General features: G+C 30.7%; 1 protein-coding gene across 1 annotated transcript in view; it reads right to left on the bottom strand.

Moving 5' to 3' along the window:
• Positions 1-14693, bottom strand: part of LOC144838777 (cytoplasmic polyadenylation element-binding protein 2-like) — a 29190-nt gene that overhangs the window by 6996 nt on the left and 7501 nt on the right. Inside the window, exons 3-7 of the mRNA XM_078694254.1 lie at positions 5308-5472; positions 5112-5201; positions 3365-3483; positions 2675-2789; positions 817-998 (exon numbers count right to left, since the gene is read on the bottom strand). Of these exons, the coding sequence (XP_078550380.1) occupies positions 817-998; positions 2675-2789; positions 3365-3483; positions 5112-5201; positions 5308-5472 (671 nt within the window). The remainder of the gene's footprint in view (positions 1-816; positions 999-2674; positions 2790-3364; positions 3484-5111; positions 5202-5307; positions 5473-14693) is intronic.

Below are 14693 nucleotides of genomic sequence, written 5' to 3' on the forward strand. Positions count from 1 at the left end.
GGATTGTTTCTGCTGGCAAGAAAACCATTATTGAAAAATGGTTTAAAACAAAATTTTCCCGTTAAAAAAAACAGTTCCATAAATCTAATACATTTAGATATTTACTGCTATGCTTTACAGCAGCCAATATAAATTTATAGTAACAATTTTTTTTAAACATAGTATGACTACAAAATCACTATGAATAATGCACACAATAATGTGTAGAGAAACATATGGCTAAAAAATCAAAATTTATCATCGGTTATAAAAAAAATCACATGTTTTTCTGCCAGCAAAAATTGGACCGAACAAATTTGTATCTCAGCTCAGATTGTTTACATTTCGTATCGTATTATAGTTGGATATACGCTAAATCGCAACCAATTGAGAAACCAAAAAGCCTGCAAAACAGGGTTTCTTAAAAAGTACAAAGTTGCTATTTTACATAAATTGTATAGGTTTGCAGAGGGTTTGAGGCTCCCTCATTCCATGGTTCTGGTAGTGGAACGAGCCTTCTCGGATAAGGACTATAAACTGAGAAACGTAGAGGGTCACCCTGGTGTACCACAGTAGCTCAAACAGTTGAAATAGCATTGTAGTTGGCAGCACGGACACGACGTCACCATTAGGTCCGCAGCGCGTTGAGATGACATTTTTTGTGGAATGCGCTATAAATATATTAACATTACAATCTAAAAAAATGTAAGGACTGTCCCTCCGTCCTCAGAAACTCCAAGTCACATAAATCAAAGAAATTAAAAATGTTGGTTGTAGAAACATGTCCGTAGAAATCGCTGTCGAAACATAAAATTCAAAATAAAATTATAAACTTACCCTCTTATCAATGTCACCATGTTGTAGTTGAACAAAGCGTGCGCTAATTGCCGCGATGTAACTCTGCTGGTTGGCGAAGGCTACTCTCCCTGCGCCTTTCGGGTACTTCAGTTCTGGATCAGTGTCTATACCAGCATAACATACGCCTCCATACAAGCGGTCCATGATCATAGCCAACTCAACTGTAGTAATAAAAGTGTTGTAAATTGTTAATTTTTACAATAAACTGTATTTCTATAAAAGACTATACAACCTATAATATACTCTCTATTCAGCCTAATAGTATGGATCGTTCAAATATGTAGAAAAGTGTCATTTTAATATATATTGTGCGGTTTTAGAGCCATTATGGAAAATGTACAGTACATACTACTTAAATATTATAATTATTGTTGGAGCATTAAGCTTGGTTCCCACAAGGACATAATGCAAGAACGTTAGCACAATGCATACAGTAATTAGACCAATCACAAGTGATGGATTATTCGAATTGTTGATTGCAATTGGTCAACTCGTTGCATTGTGGGAACCAAGCTTTAATGTGTACGAGACAAACATAGTTTATATGTGCATCAATAACAATATCAGCACAAACAACTATACTACCGACCTATTTATAGAAATTTGTCTTAAGACATAATCTTTAAACTTTACTATGTGGCTTAGAAAAGAGATTAGGGAATAAAGTTGTTTGGGCTAACAGAAATGCTAGGTAATTTTAGTTTCAACCCACTCATTCTATGAATACATTCACTATTGTCCCAATAGGGAATGACTTATATTATAGTAACAAGTGGGATAATGATTAGAAGGAAATTGACTTTGCATCAGTGCTATAAACACTATAGTCTCTGTGGAATATACTTCCCATCCACTGTACTAATCTACCAGCATTTTATTTCAAAATGATAAAGACAAAATATATCAATTCATTCAAGCCATAAACATATTCATGATTGCAGGCCTAGACAAAATTGTCTGTCACCACTGACACCTTCAATCCCAACTGAATCAACTTATTTTAACACACAGTGGGTCAGAGGTCACAGACAATCATGATTATGATGACTAAATAATGATGATACAGTATCCATGTTAATTTCTTGCATTAATTTTTATAATTATTAATATTTTTTGTATATTGATCAAATCAAATTCATGACGATGATACTATGATTGACGAGCACTTGCGCAACAGTGTGCTTGTTTCAATAGAGTAGTGGAAATGGCAGACAGTATTTGAGACATTCATTACAGTCATTATAACTAGAGTCAACTACAGACTGAAAATGGCTGCCGTAGTAGTCTAGTAGTAATATAATAACTCTATGTTTGAATGCAAAATGTCAACTAATGACACCAATGTGATGTATATTATAGATACATGTACGAAAAGATTAGAGTAATATTGCCATGGTATTATTGTATTAACCATTACACTATGTAATCACTAATTCCAATGGCAAAATGTTAAGTAGGCTTAGGGGAAAAAATCTTGTGTATTCATTTATCGACAAACAAAATTTAACAGTCATTGATATCATGAGATAAGATGAGAGCCTGTTAAAAGAAATGTAGAGTGTAGCACATTCTTATCTGTTACTGCCGACTTCATAAAGTACATATTTGAAGCATGGCATGCCCCGCTAAAAATGTTATGTGCTTGATATGTTTTTACATTGTATGTTAAATTTTATTACATACATGCTTAAGACATGCTGATATTAAAAGAAACATATGTAAAACTAAAAGTACCCACTAAATAAAAATTGTTGGAATTTACAGATATATTACTGTAAGTATACCATCACAATATAGATTTTATGTTTCTAGAAAAGGGTAGCAAATTCATCCTTACGTGCTCTGAGTGGACGTGGAACACCTCCGACAAATATGGTCTTGCGAGGGTCTAGTGGCTGTGTGCCATCAAGAACAAAGTCACTATCTCCCAAATTCCATGGACGAATCTGTACCTAGATATCGATAGAAATAATATGAATTAGAATAAACTGGAAACAGCGCCTCCAAATTTTAAGTGAAAATTTGTGTATGCTATGCCCCACCCATACATTTTTGTATTCAAAATAGGTGCATCTCAATTTATTAATGAGTGCCAACATAAGAAAAAATGTTTTGGCCATATATAATATTATCATCAAGATAAACAAATAACACAGCGGAAGCAGAGCATTACTAATGTTATTTTCAATAACTTGCCTCATGTTCTAATCGCAAACCAATAATAAGAAAAGAAAAAATCCATACACATTACATAACAAATATAATTGAACGCCTGTCTCTACCACTCAAGGTTAAGTGTTAATTCCAAGATACTATTTTAATTAAGCTTCATCTCATTCTAGTCATGTGTACGCAACTATTATAGATTGAGAATAAAGCTCTATCTATTAACTACCAAATTTTATGTGACAAAAATGATGTGCTCATAACCATATTTGGGTATATCACTACCATATTTGGCCACATCACACGTTTTTTGTTAAACTAGTTTGATAGTGTACTAAGCAACTATTATAGATGTTCTTACTGGTTTATCCTTAATGGTAGGGCTTGAAACGCATAGGTATAGCTTATCGCCTTCTTTAATACAAGCGTCTATCAGGGCTTGAACAGACCTTTCATCTTGGAACAACAGGAATGCGTAACCTACAAAAAAATCAATAGTTCATATAGTTCACCGTTTTTATTTGTCTATAATTCATATATTTTCTTAGGATTTGTAACTTTTGTATTGTTGCTGTTACGGTTTCCATCTTCCAGCTATTTGTGGCATTGTTTGTCTCTTTTTTAAACAATAATTATACCTGAATTATTAATACAAAAATTCAATGTTTTATTTAGTATACAATTTGCTAAAAAATTGATGATGGTTATTTATAAGTAAAAATATTTTTTATTATTAATATCTTAATTTTGCATGATGTTTGTGGACAGCGGATGTCAACCCAATTGCTAGCCCAATAGTGGACACTCTTGGGCTAGCAAATTCTCGTAAAATAGAACTCCTATTCAGGGGACACCTTCAGGACTCAACACAGTGTTTCTAAATAGGGGTTGGCTGTAGTGTTACATACTATATTGTCCCTCGTTCATTTCAATTTTCACCCTAACAGAGGTATCCTCTGAATAGAGATGTTTTCTGGATAAGAATGTCCCCAAGTTTGGGACCTTTTGGACCTCAAGCAATTGTGGTTTCCAGTTTTCATTGAGTGTGGTATTGAGAGAATCGACTGTATTATTAATAATCCATATGTCAACCTGATTCTCTATTTAAAACTACTTCCCTAGATATTAATAATTTATTATTGCAATTTAATATTAATTAAATATATCCAATGTCGATACTAACATAAAACAAACACCTGTACAATCAATTGTTAGCTATATAAATTAATAAATTTGAAATTTATGATTTTCTAAAAATAGTTCAGATATATAAAATATTTACAAATTTATGTTATAAATATAACAATCTATTTAGACCATTTGAGAAGAATTTATTATTTACACTTTTGTAATAATAATTATCAGTTCATGAATATTCATGATTTAATTTCCCAGCTGGGATTTTATGTGTATTGAATGTATTATTTTATTTAATGTATTATTTAGATTTGATGGTACCCAGGGATCATCTTGTTATTTCTATAGTATAGTAGTATTCAACTTATGTATTCAATCCGTTCATGGATATTCATTGTTAGATTCCTTTTACATTTCCACTCTGATTTTACGTAAATGATACTATTTTTATTTAATGATGTGTTGAGATACCAATGATCATGTACAAAATTGTATTTGTAGTATATTGTATATTTCTCTTTATAAAACCTAATTATACATGGTATGAAAAACAACTAATAAATGTGTTATACAGTAGAACCATTATCAAGGGAAAATCTTCAGGAAGTGTTTTATAAGGGTTTCTACTGATTAGGGATGACCCAAATAATAATATTCAATATAATAATATTTAACTAATAATAAAAAATAAAATTATATAACTTATAGCGCATTAATTAATATAACGCAGAATGCTGGGCGCCACAGAAAAAAAATTAAATCAAATAATTAAGGATGTAAAGCCCTGTCTACACTATCAAACTAGTTTGACAAAAAAGTATGATGTGCCTAAATATGGTAGTGATATGACATCATCATGTCCATATATGGGCCAATCACATTTTTTTGGTCACATAAAGTTTGGTAGTGTAGACAGAGCTTAAGTGAAAGTTAAAAAGGAGGGTTCTATTAGTTTTTCAAACATCACTTACCCTTTGGAGGAAAGTAGGACTTGCTTTCAGCCTTATGCGGCCAATCAACAACTAAAGGTCCAAATCGACGAAAACTTGCAGTAATTTCCTCTACAAAAAACAAAAAAAAAATTGAATTCTTGATACTGGGAACATTTTACTTATTTAAAAAAAAATATCTAACAATTTGAAATAATTTAAATAGTTGAAAGTATACCTTCGTCTATGTCGGGTGGTAGTCCACCTACGAACACTTTTCGTGAGAAACGTTCTCCACCGTAATCACGTGGTGACATGCGGGATGGCGACATTAGTGATGGAACTACTTGATCGTGTTGACCGTCGTCTAGTAAACCATCTGTATTAAACAAAGGGCTTGACCCTGTAAGACAATTAAAATAGAAAGTATGATTAGTATAAACAAATGACCTTGTTCAGTATTATTATGAGTTCTTTTTCAATCAGTAAATATATTTTTAATTGAATAACATTTTCATCAGGTTATATAATGGCTAATAATTTTTTCAATCTTATAAAACGAAATTTAAAAAATAATTAATCATCTATATCTGAGCTATTCAATCGGACATCGGTGGTGCACTATTTTTTTAAATTTTAAGGTATTTTGAAATTAATTCTCATTTCTCAGCTAATTTTCTTCATAAAATAGGCAAAAATCCTTAAGGGGGAGGTGGAGCTACACAAATATTTTTTTTTATATGTGGCAAAATAATCATATACAAAATTTATGTCCATATATAATTTCACTCAACATATAATAATGGATTTCAAAACACCATGCATCGCATACTGCAGCCCATCACAATAGATGACCTGAATTGTTAAAAACACACCATGAGACTTAGAGCACCATTAATAATGCGTGACTATTGTGAGGACCATTAAAAATAGTAAAAACAATACCCTAATCAGAAACCTATCAATAGTATCGTACTCATAACCAATATGGCTAATGATGATCAGGTTGTACTGTGTATTCACATTTCTCATTAGATCTACAAAGGTCAAATTCCTTGATTACCAAATGCCACAATAAGGATATCCCATGAGATCGTTCCTTTGTCTAATTTAATTTAATTAATAAGGATTTATCAAACCACAAGCAATACTACAACCGGAAAATAATTTGGTTTTGTTTTATATCGAAGAATTAAAAATATTTCATCAAGCCATTCTTGGCATTATCTGTACGTTCATTTGACGTCTTGGCGAAATACCATAACCAATTTAGAAGCAAATATCCCAAATATGTAAGCCTAGCACATAAGTGGTGATCCTTATGTTTAAAGACATGTAACACTGTTCACTTGTTTTGGGGATATTTGTTTACTTATAAATGCCCTACTTATATACCCAAATATAGGCAGTGAAATTAAACTATACAATGTAATACCTTCTACTAGATTAAATGAACCTGGAATCCGAAATTTAAATCTAATTTTAAAATCAAGTCATAAATTACATAAAAAATGTTTTTAATAAATTTTTTTTAAATATAAAAATGGAAATTTAAATTGCTAATTTTAAATACTGTACAAAATCAATCAAGTCATAAATGACATTAAAAATTAAATGTAATAATTAATAGTATTATTATTTAAATATAAAAATAAACATAGAAATTGAAATTGCTAATTTTCAAAATCAAAGTCAAAAAGTACCGTATTAAAAATATTATTACTAAACTATCCTTTGTTTTAAATATAAATATGAACTTAGACATTAAATTTGCTAATTTTTAAAACATAAATTTATTATAAATTACTATTATTTTAAAAATCTGACAACAGCCATAATAAAGACATAACATTAATGTACAATTTTCCTAAATAACAAATCTGGAGTATTGTGCTTTGTGGTAATTTTATGAGAAAATGTGGCAACATTATAATGTTATATACATTATTTCTAGCATCTAAATGCAACATAATGTAGCTCCCTTCTGGGTATTAATACATATTTAACTCAACAATACACTGATCAGATTACACTGAATATTTTAAAACTAATTACGTGATAAAATATTGACACTTTTAATTCCATTGCTAATTATAATAACAATCCATATTCATAAACATGTCATCGTCTGTCATCATTTCACACAATATTTAGGTCATTTTAGTAAATGCTTTTCAGATTTCTTACATCCTTTAAACAATTCTCAAATGATATGTTCAGTAAATTTGAATTGCTCGGAGGAAAAGAGAGGAATCCACTTATGCAAAGCAGCATTTGACCGTAATCCATTGCTATGGCCACTAAAACACTGCAGATTTTATATTTTAAATAATTTTATAAGTTATGCCTTGGAGTGGGCTGAATTATAATATTATGTTTTGTTAATATTTTAATATCTTAATAATAATGTACTGAATATAAAATTGATGCTAAACTGGAATTTTACCTACAAACATCTCTAACTAATGGTACTAAATAAACTTGGAATTCATTTCATTAGTTCAAATTAATGTTTATGATACTGCTTAATTTCAACTCAGCAAGTCAGCACATTATGGCAACATAACTGTATACAATAGAACGAAAAAATAATAATTACGAAGCAGGATTGAATCATGTCTTTATGTCTACTAACCCCTATACGCATATTAATGCATTCATTTGCATAGGAAAACCGGCTTAATTTTAACAGATAACTGAATTACAAGAACTTTACAAATGAAATGAGAATTGTATGTGAAGCGGAATCTGACCTCAAGCATCTGATTAAGGCCGCTAACTACAGTACTATCAAGCATATCCTAGCACATTAATTATGAATTGTTAAAGGTAATAAACAAAGCCAGTCTTTGCTGTAAGTGCTCTTAATGGCTGCCCATTTCCTACAACGTACACTCAAACTATAATACAGAGCTTAATTAATCACGGTTGTCTAATTATTGTTTTCTTACTAATATCTTTAAGTACATTATGTCGGTCAGAAAATAAAATATGTATATTTGAAATGTGAAAATATATTGTAGAAATTTCAAACCATTCACTAGCTAGCTTTACAGTTTCAATTTTGTATTATATTTAAAATGTATTCTGTATTTCAATACAAATTCTTGCCTGAAGGCAAAAAATATAACATTTGTTTTTCATCGCAATACATTTGTAATGTATATCTAATGAGTTGAACTTAATGCCATCAGTGTGTTCAGCACTAATATCATAACTTAGCCACTGGAAAATAAAATCTATACTGTAGATGACGTCAAAGGGATCTAATATCCTGTTGGCTTTACCTACTAGATGTATTCTAAAGATATGCAAGGGCAGGGGACAATATGGCCTTTGCACGCGAGTTTTCTACCCTAAATGCCACCTTTTAAGGAATTGAATAATCTTTAACCCATTTTAAATTAAGAACACCTTTATAAGAACAAAATTTGTATAAAAAGAAGAAATTTGAGACTGGGGATTTTGTGACATCTAAATACAGTATATTGCTAAATTAAGTCACCGGCCACAAAATCTAGGGTAAACCAAAGGTACAGGTAATTAAATCCAGGGGTCATTCATCCAATACTGTGATAAGAATATTTAATTAAGATACCATATATGGTGCATTGCCTATGTTGGTAATTTGCATAATCCAGATTTTTCATTAAAAAACTGATTTTCTTAACCAGATTTGAAATATGTAAATAAATTAAAGTAATTAAAGAACAGTACGACCAAGCCTAATCACACCCCTAAATCTGACTAAATATGGACACAACACACAAGGCCTTGGTCAATTCCATTGTCAATGTAATCCAAGTGTAATTCCACTCCCTCATTTTTGCCCAATTATGTATCAAACATATTCGTTCATACACTTAGTATTAAATACTGCTATAGGATTAAAGTTGATGTACTTTTAATACTTTATTTCGATTATAACATTAACATTTTTTAAAGTGATAGAAAGCGACAATAATATAGATTAATATAGTAATCAGAAAATGGTATTTTTTCCCTGCAGAAAGCAATCATGTAATTTCACCTTTCATTGCCTAATAAATGCAGTGCAGCTTTTGAACATAATGAGCATTCATTCTTTACATATTTTAATGAGCATTACTGTAAAACTAAATCAATAACTGTATTGCTACCATAATATTGATATTCATTCACAAGGCCGGATATATACACATCCAGCAAAAATATCCTGACCGGTAGGAAATGGAAAACCGATGATTTGTTATTGATTTTAACGACAGGTGTACAGTATTTATAGTTGAAAAAAAAAACTTGATGATACATATGGGAAAGGTTTTTAATTTAATAATTAATTTAGCGCCAACCTCATCACCAAAAATAGAGGTGGGCGTGGCAGATTTTTAAACAGCCATGCTTTTAATTTGGAGAATTTTTAAACCTATCAAGGCAAAGTACAGTACACCTACAGTACACCTATAGTACATGTGATTTTTTATAGCTAAATCAGAGATGATGATGATCTTATCCTATAGCCATTGGTTGATTTGGCATGGAATGACTCGCAATACAGTAGAACACCTAATAAAGGGACACCTTCAGGACCTAAACAAAGTGTCCCTTTTATAGAGGTACTGTACCTCATGAATATGGATTGAGTGTTGCTAAAACATACACTTCTGTGTCCCCTTAATAGGGTTGTCCCCTTGAAAAGGGCTGTCCCCTTGAATATGGCTGTCCTCTGAATATGGCTGTCCTCTGAATATGGCTGTCCTCTGAATATGGCTGTCCTCTGAATATGGCTGTCCTCTGAATATGGCTGTCCTCTGAATAGGGCTGTCCTCTGAATAGGGCTGTCCTCTGAATAGGGCTGTCCCCTGAATAGGGCTGTCCCCTAAATAGGGCTGTCCCCTAAATAGGGCTGTCCCTTGAATACAGCTGTCCCTTGAATACAGCTGTCCCTTGAATACGGCTGTCCCTTGAATACGGCTGTCCCTTGAATACGGCTGTCCCTTGAATACGGCTGTCCCTTGAATACGGCTGTCCCTTGAATACGGCTGTCCCTTGAATACGGCTGTCCCTTGAATAGGGTTGTCCATTGAATAGGGCTGTCCCTTGAATAGGGCTGTCCCAAAGGAGGGGTTATACTATAGTAGAGCATTTAATATTTCACACATTTTAGTGCATAGTGCACATAACAAGAAAATAATTTTGTAATTCAACTTCAAAAATGAAATACTGTATAAAAATATTTTAAAGGTTATTGCAGTTAAAATCACATAACAGCTGATTATAGAACTTGAGCAATAAATATGCAAATATCATGACAATGTGTTAACATGTAAAGTGTGACATATTGATACAATTTGTGCAATATGGTTACATATGACCTTCAAAAAGGAGATGGACAGTAAAATTGAATAGATGCCAGTCAATACAGTATTGACCTATTATAGTTGTTAAGTTCACTTGAAAATAAGATAGTGATAGGGAGTTGTTAGATTACTAGATAAGGAATAGGCCTATGTACTACCGTAACTAGTAATCTGGTATGATGAATATACAAATTATGTAATAAATCATCAAAATGCTATGAGCATGAAGGTGGAAATAGAGAAAAGACTGTCCTTCTTGTACAGTAGGCCTACTGTACAAACATTACAATTATTTTTACCAGATTGGGTTATATAACAAGTATAGGAAAGTAATGTTTTTTGTTATTTCATTAACATATTAATTAACATAATAAAAGCCAAGGATTTTTCTTTAACGTATAATTTGAAATTTTTAAGTGAAATTTTTATTTTTGGTTCCGATCTTCTTTCGAATTGTGAAAATGCTTTATTGTTTTATTATGTACAACAATTTCTTGTTAATTCTGGAAGATTTTATTGATGTTTCTGTTAGTTTCTTGTTTTAAAATATTGTATTTGTTAATCTGAGGCGCCTTGAAGCTAAGGTGGTTCCTTGTGTAATATACTGAATTTAAAAAAAAAAAAAACATAATAAAATTAAACCTAAAAATAAAGCAATTTTTTGTACCATACTGTATGTACCACTAGTCTACAGTAATAATATTATAATATAATTTATTTATTTTCTGTGAGCTCTGTCATGGATTTAAAAAAAAGATTACTGTATTCAAAATATTGTAGGTTTATCGTCAATAGTATGTTTTATAAAATACAGTTATTTCTAAATTAAGTTAAAATAAACCATTCTCTGAACTTATTAGAATATAATAGACATGGTATAATATTATAATATTAATTATTTATTATTAAGGTTAATGTACATTTTCGTTTTATACATTATCTAAACACTACTCAAATCAATATGTTTTATATCACATTTAAACATTTTAAAATTCAATTTTAAAGTTATTTTACAAATCATACATAATATTTTATCGGAATACTTTTTATGATAAAAATATCCTACATTGTATTAATATTGTATATTATTAACAATTTTAGGCCATTTGATACCAGAAATCAATAGCACTACCATAGAAACCACACTACTTCCTGTGTAAGTAAATGCATCTATTACTAAAGGTTGTTCTAAATGAAAACAATAATTGCTTTGTATGTAAATCAACATAATGTATGTTTTTAAAGTTGATATTACAATAAAAATAAAATAATAAGCTGCATGATAATCACAACTGATAATGTTTCTGAATATTTTTCAAAACATTTACAATTTACATAATCAAAGAATGATAGGAATTACTTTTTCTACAGACGATTCACGACAATTATTCATCTGTGTATACTGTATGCATCATACATGAATATAAGTAACATAATGCATTGAATACTGTATGTAGTCAGTATATACAGCGAGAGACAAGCTATTTTAAGATTTGGTAATATTAAAATAGCAGTACAGTGCTGTCTAATGTGAATGTTAGGCTGCCATAATTGACGTCAGAGAGTTAATCAACATGACAGGTGATTCAAACATCAAACGCAGCTACTAAACATCAATGAAATTCCTTTTAGTTGTCATGTTTTATCTCAATAAAGATTGTCCGGTGGGGAAGAGCGACTGTAGGAATCCAATACTATCTCAATCCTAGAAGTCCGATGGTCACTCGACTCTTTTTCCTGAATCAAACAGCTTCTCTCCAACGAATAATGGTTTGACAGTGTGTGAAATAGTACACTGGGTAACCCCCTACACAAATATTTTGTGCACACTGGACCTACTGTATTGTTTATCTGAGTACACTCTGTATAACATGAGAACCCTCACCGATATTATAGCCAAATCGCTCATAACAGGCGGAAACATCTGAAGCATTTCTTTTAAAAGTTTATGTGCTATGTTTTAATTTATTTAGTTGGAATCTACGATTGGGTCAAAGAACTTTAGACTAGAATGAACGGATGACTTAATAATTACTGGTAATTAATTTCTAGATTAAAAAAAAAATACATTGTACAGACATTAGCAAATTACTAATTCTAGTTTATATATTTGAAGGTATTCTTAACCTTTTAAAACATACTGTATGCTACTTTATTCATAGCTAGTAGGACACTACAGAAGAATAATAATCATAAAGCATTTATTAGTTATAAATTAACCACCATCTACCCAATTCCAAGGATTTAGGACTGAAAAGCACAATCTCTTTCTTGAATTGATGATTGGCGGTACCATTAATTCTTCCAATACTGGAGACCCTTGGGCTAGACCAAATGCTTTGATTTCAGAATGAAATTTTGGTTGTACTGGAGTTAAGAATCTGAAGAAAGGGGCTGGATTACTGCAATATGCTATTTTAAAAGACTAAAATTTGATTAGACTGTGAATACTGTACTCTAGTATATGTCATTCCATTATTTGTGCACAGTAGATTTAGACTACAGTACTACATATGGGCAGTTTTGAAAAAAATGGCTCCTTTCAGTTTTTGCCTAGTATAACTAAATTGAAGCCATTTCCAGATTAGAGAATTATTCTGAAATATGTGCAAACATAATACTATTTTTGTGTCAAAAGATTATCTTCTTTTGTGTTTGCAAAAAAATATTATGCCCGATTATGATGCAGAAATGGTCAGGGGTGTAACACTTTTTTTGGACATGAAAAAATGCATATGCATTTTCAATGATCTAGTACACTAAAACCACTCCTCAAATTTAACTGGCAGATGCATATTCTGAAAAGTAAATTGTATAAATTTAAAAAAAAGCAATCATGATGACATTTATCTTGTATACGTTACTTAAAATATTTGATGAGACAATAATAAACCACTTTTTAAAAAGCGAGGACAAATTGCAATATTTGGAAAAAATTTAAAAAATATTAAATAAGGTAGGAAGTTAAGCCATTTTTCTTTCTTGAATGTCGACAGTAGTTGTTGTGGCACTCAAAAATATGATATTGAATGCAGTTATCAATTTAATGAATGAATGGTTCATAATTGCCTATCAACTACCCCAAAATGTCAGGAGTGTAACATTGACGTTGCATCAAAAATTTAAAACTTGTATGCTGTATTTAATTTAAATATACCAATTTAGTATAGTAGTATGTGCTACTAAGCAGCCAAAAATAAAAAAGGTTAAAACATATTTTGGATTATGTCTGCTACAGATGGCATAATGGTGTATGTCAGGAGTGTAACGCTATACAAAATATCAACAAAGTTTTTGCCTAGTATAACTAAATTGAAGCCATTTCCAGATTAGAGAATTATTCTGAAATATGTGCAAACATAATACTATTTTTGTGTCAAAAGATTATCTTCTTATGTGTTTGCAAAAAAATATTATGCCTGATTATGATGCAGAAATGGTCAGGAGTGTAACACTTTATTTGGACATGAAAAAATGCATATGCATTTTCAATGATCTAGTACACTAAAACCACTCCTCAAATTTAACTGGCAGATGCATATTCTGAAAAAGTAAATTGTATAAACTTAAAAAAAAGCAATCATGATGACATTTATCTTGTATACGTTACTTAAAATATTTGGTATGACATTAATAAACCACTTTTTAAAAAACGAGGACAAATTGCAATATTTGGAAAAAAAATTAAAAATACTAAATAAGGTAGGAAGTTAAGCAATTTTTCTTTCTTGAATGTTGACAGTAGTTGTTGTGACACTCAAAAATATGATATTGAATGCAGTTATCAATTTAATTAATGAATGGTTCATAATTGCCTATCAACTACCCCAAAATGTCAGGAGTGTAACATGGTTAAACTATATTAGAATTGCGATTATTTGTATTAGTACAGTATTTCCCATTAGAATTGTAATGTTTGTGTAAACACACATCTTTTTTACCACTATTATGTCTACCTCATGATTTTGAAGGGACTTGTTTTGCTCTCATAACCATGCTAAAATAGTAAATACTAATGTCAGGAGTGTAACACCCCACAGAGCAATGTACTGTATAGCATTTCAATAGCGGAACAGTGTATTGCCATACCCTGTCATATGAAGTCCAAACTTTCAGTATTTATTGGTTTTACCAAGTTGTCATTAAAAAAAATAGTTACAAGCTTCTGTACAACAGATTATTTGAAAAATAAAAACTTTTAGCATACTGGTTTTAAAACATATGATTTTTTTTTTATATTTATTTTATTTTTTCTACTTTTGTCTACTGTATGTAAAAAAATTGT

Source organism: Antedon bifida, chromosome 3 (genome assembly GCF_963402885.1).
Source record: "Antedon bifida chromosome 3, ecAntBifi1.1, whole genome shotgun sequence".
Lineage (NCBI taxonomy): Eukaryota > Metazoa > Echinodermata > Crinoidea > Comatulida > Antedonidae > Antedon > Antedon bifida.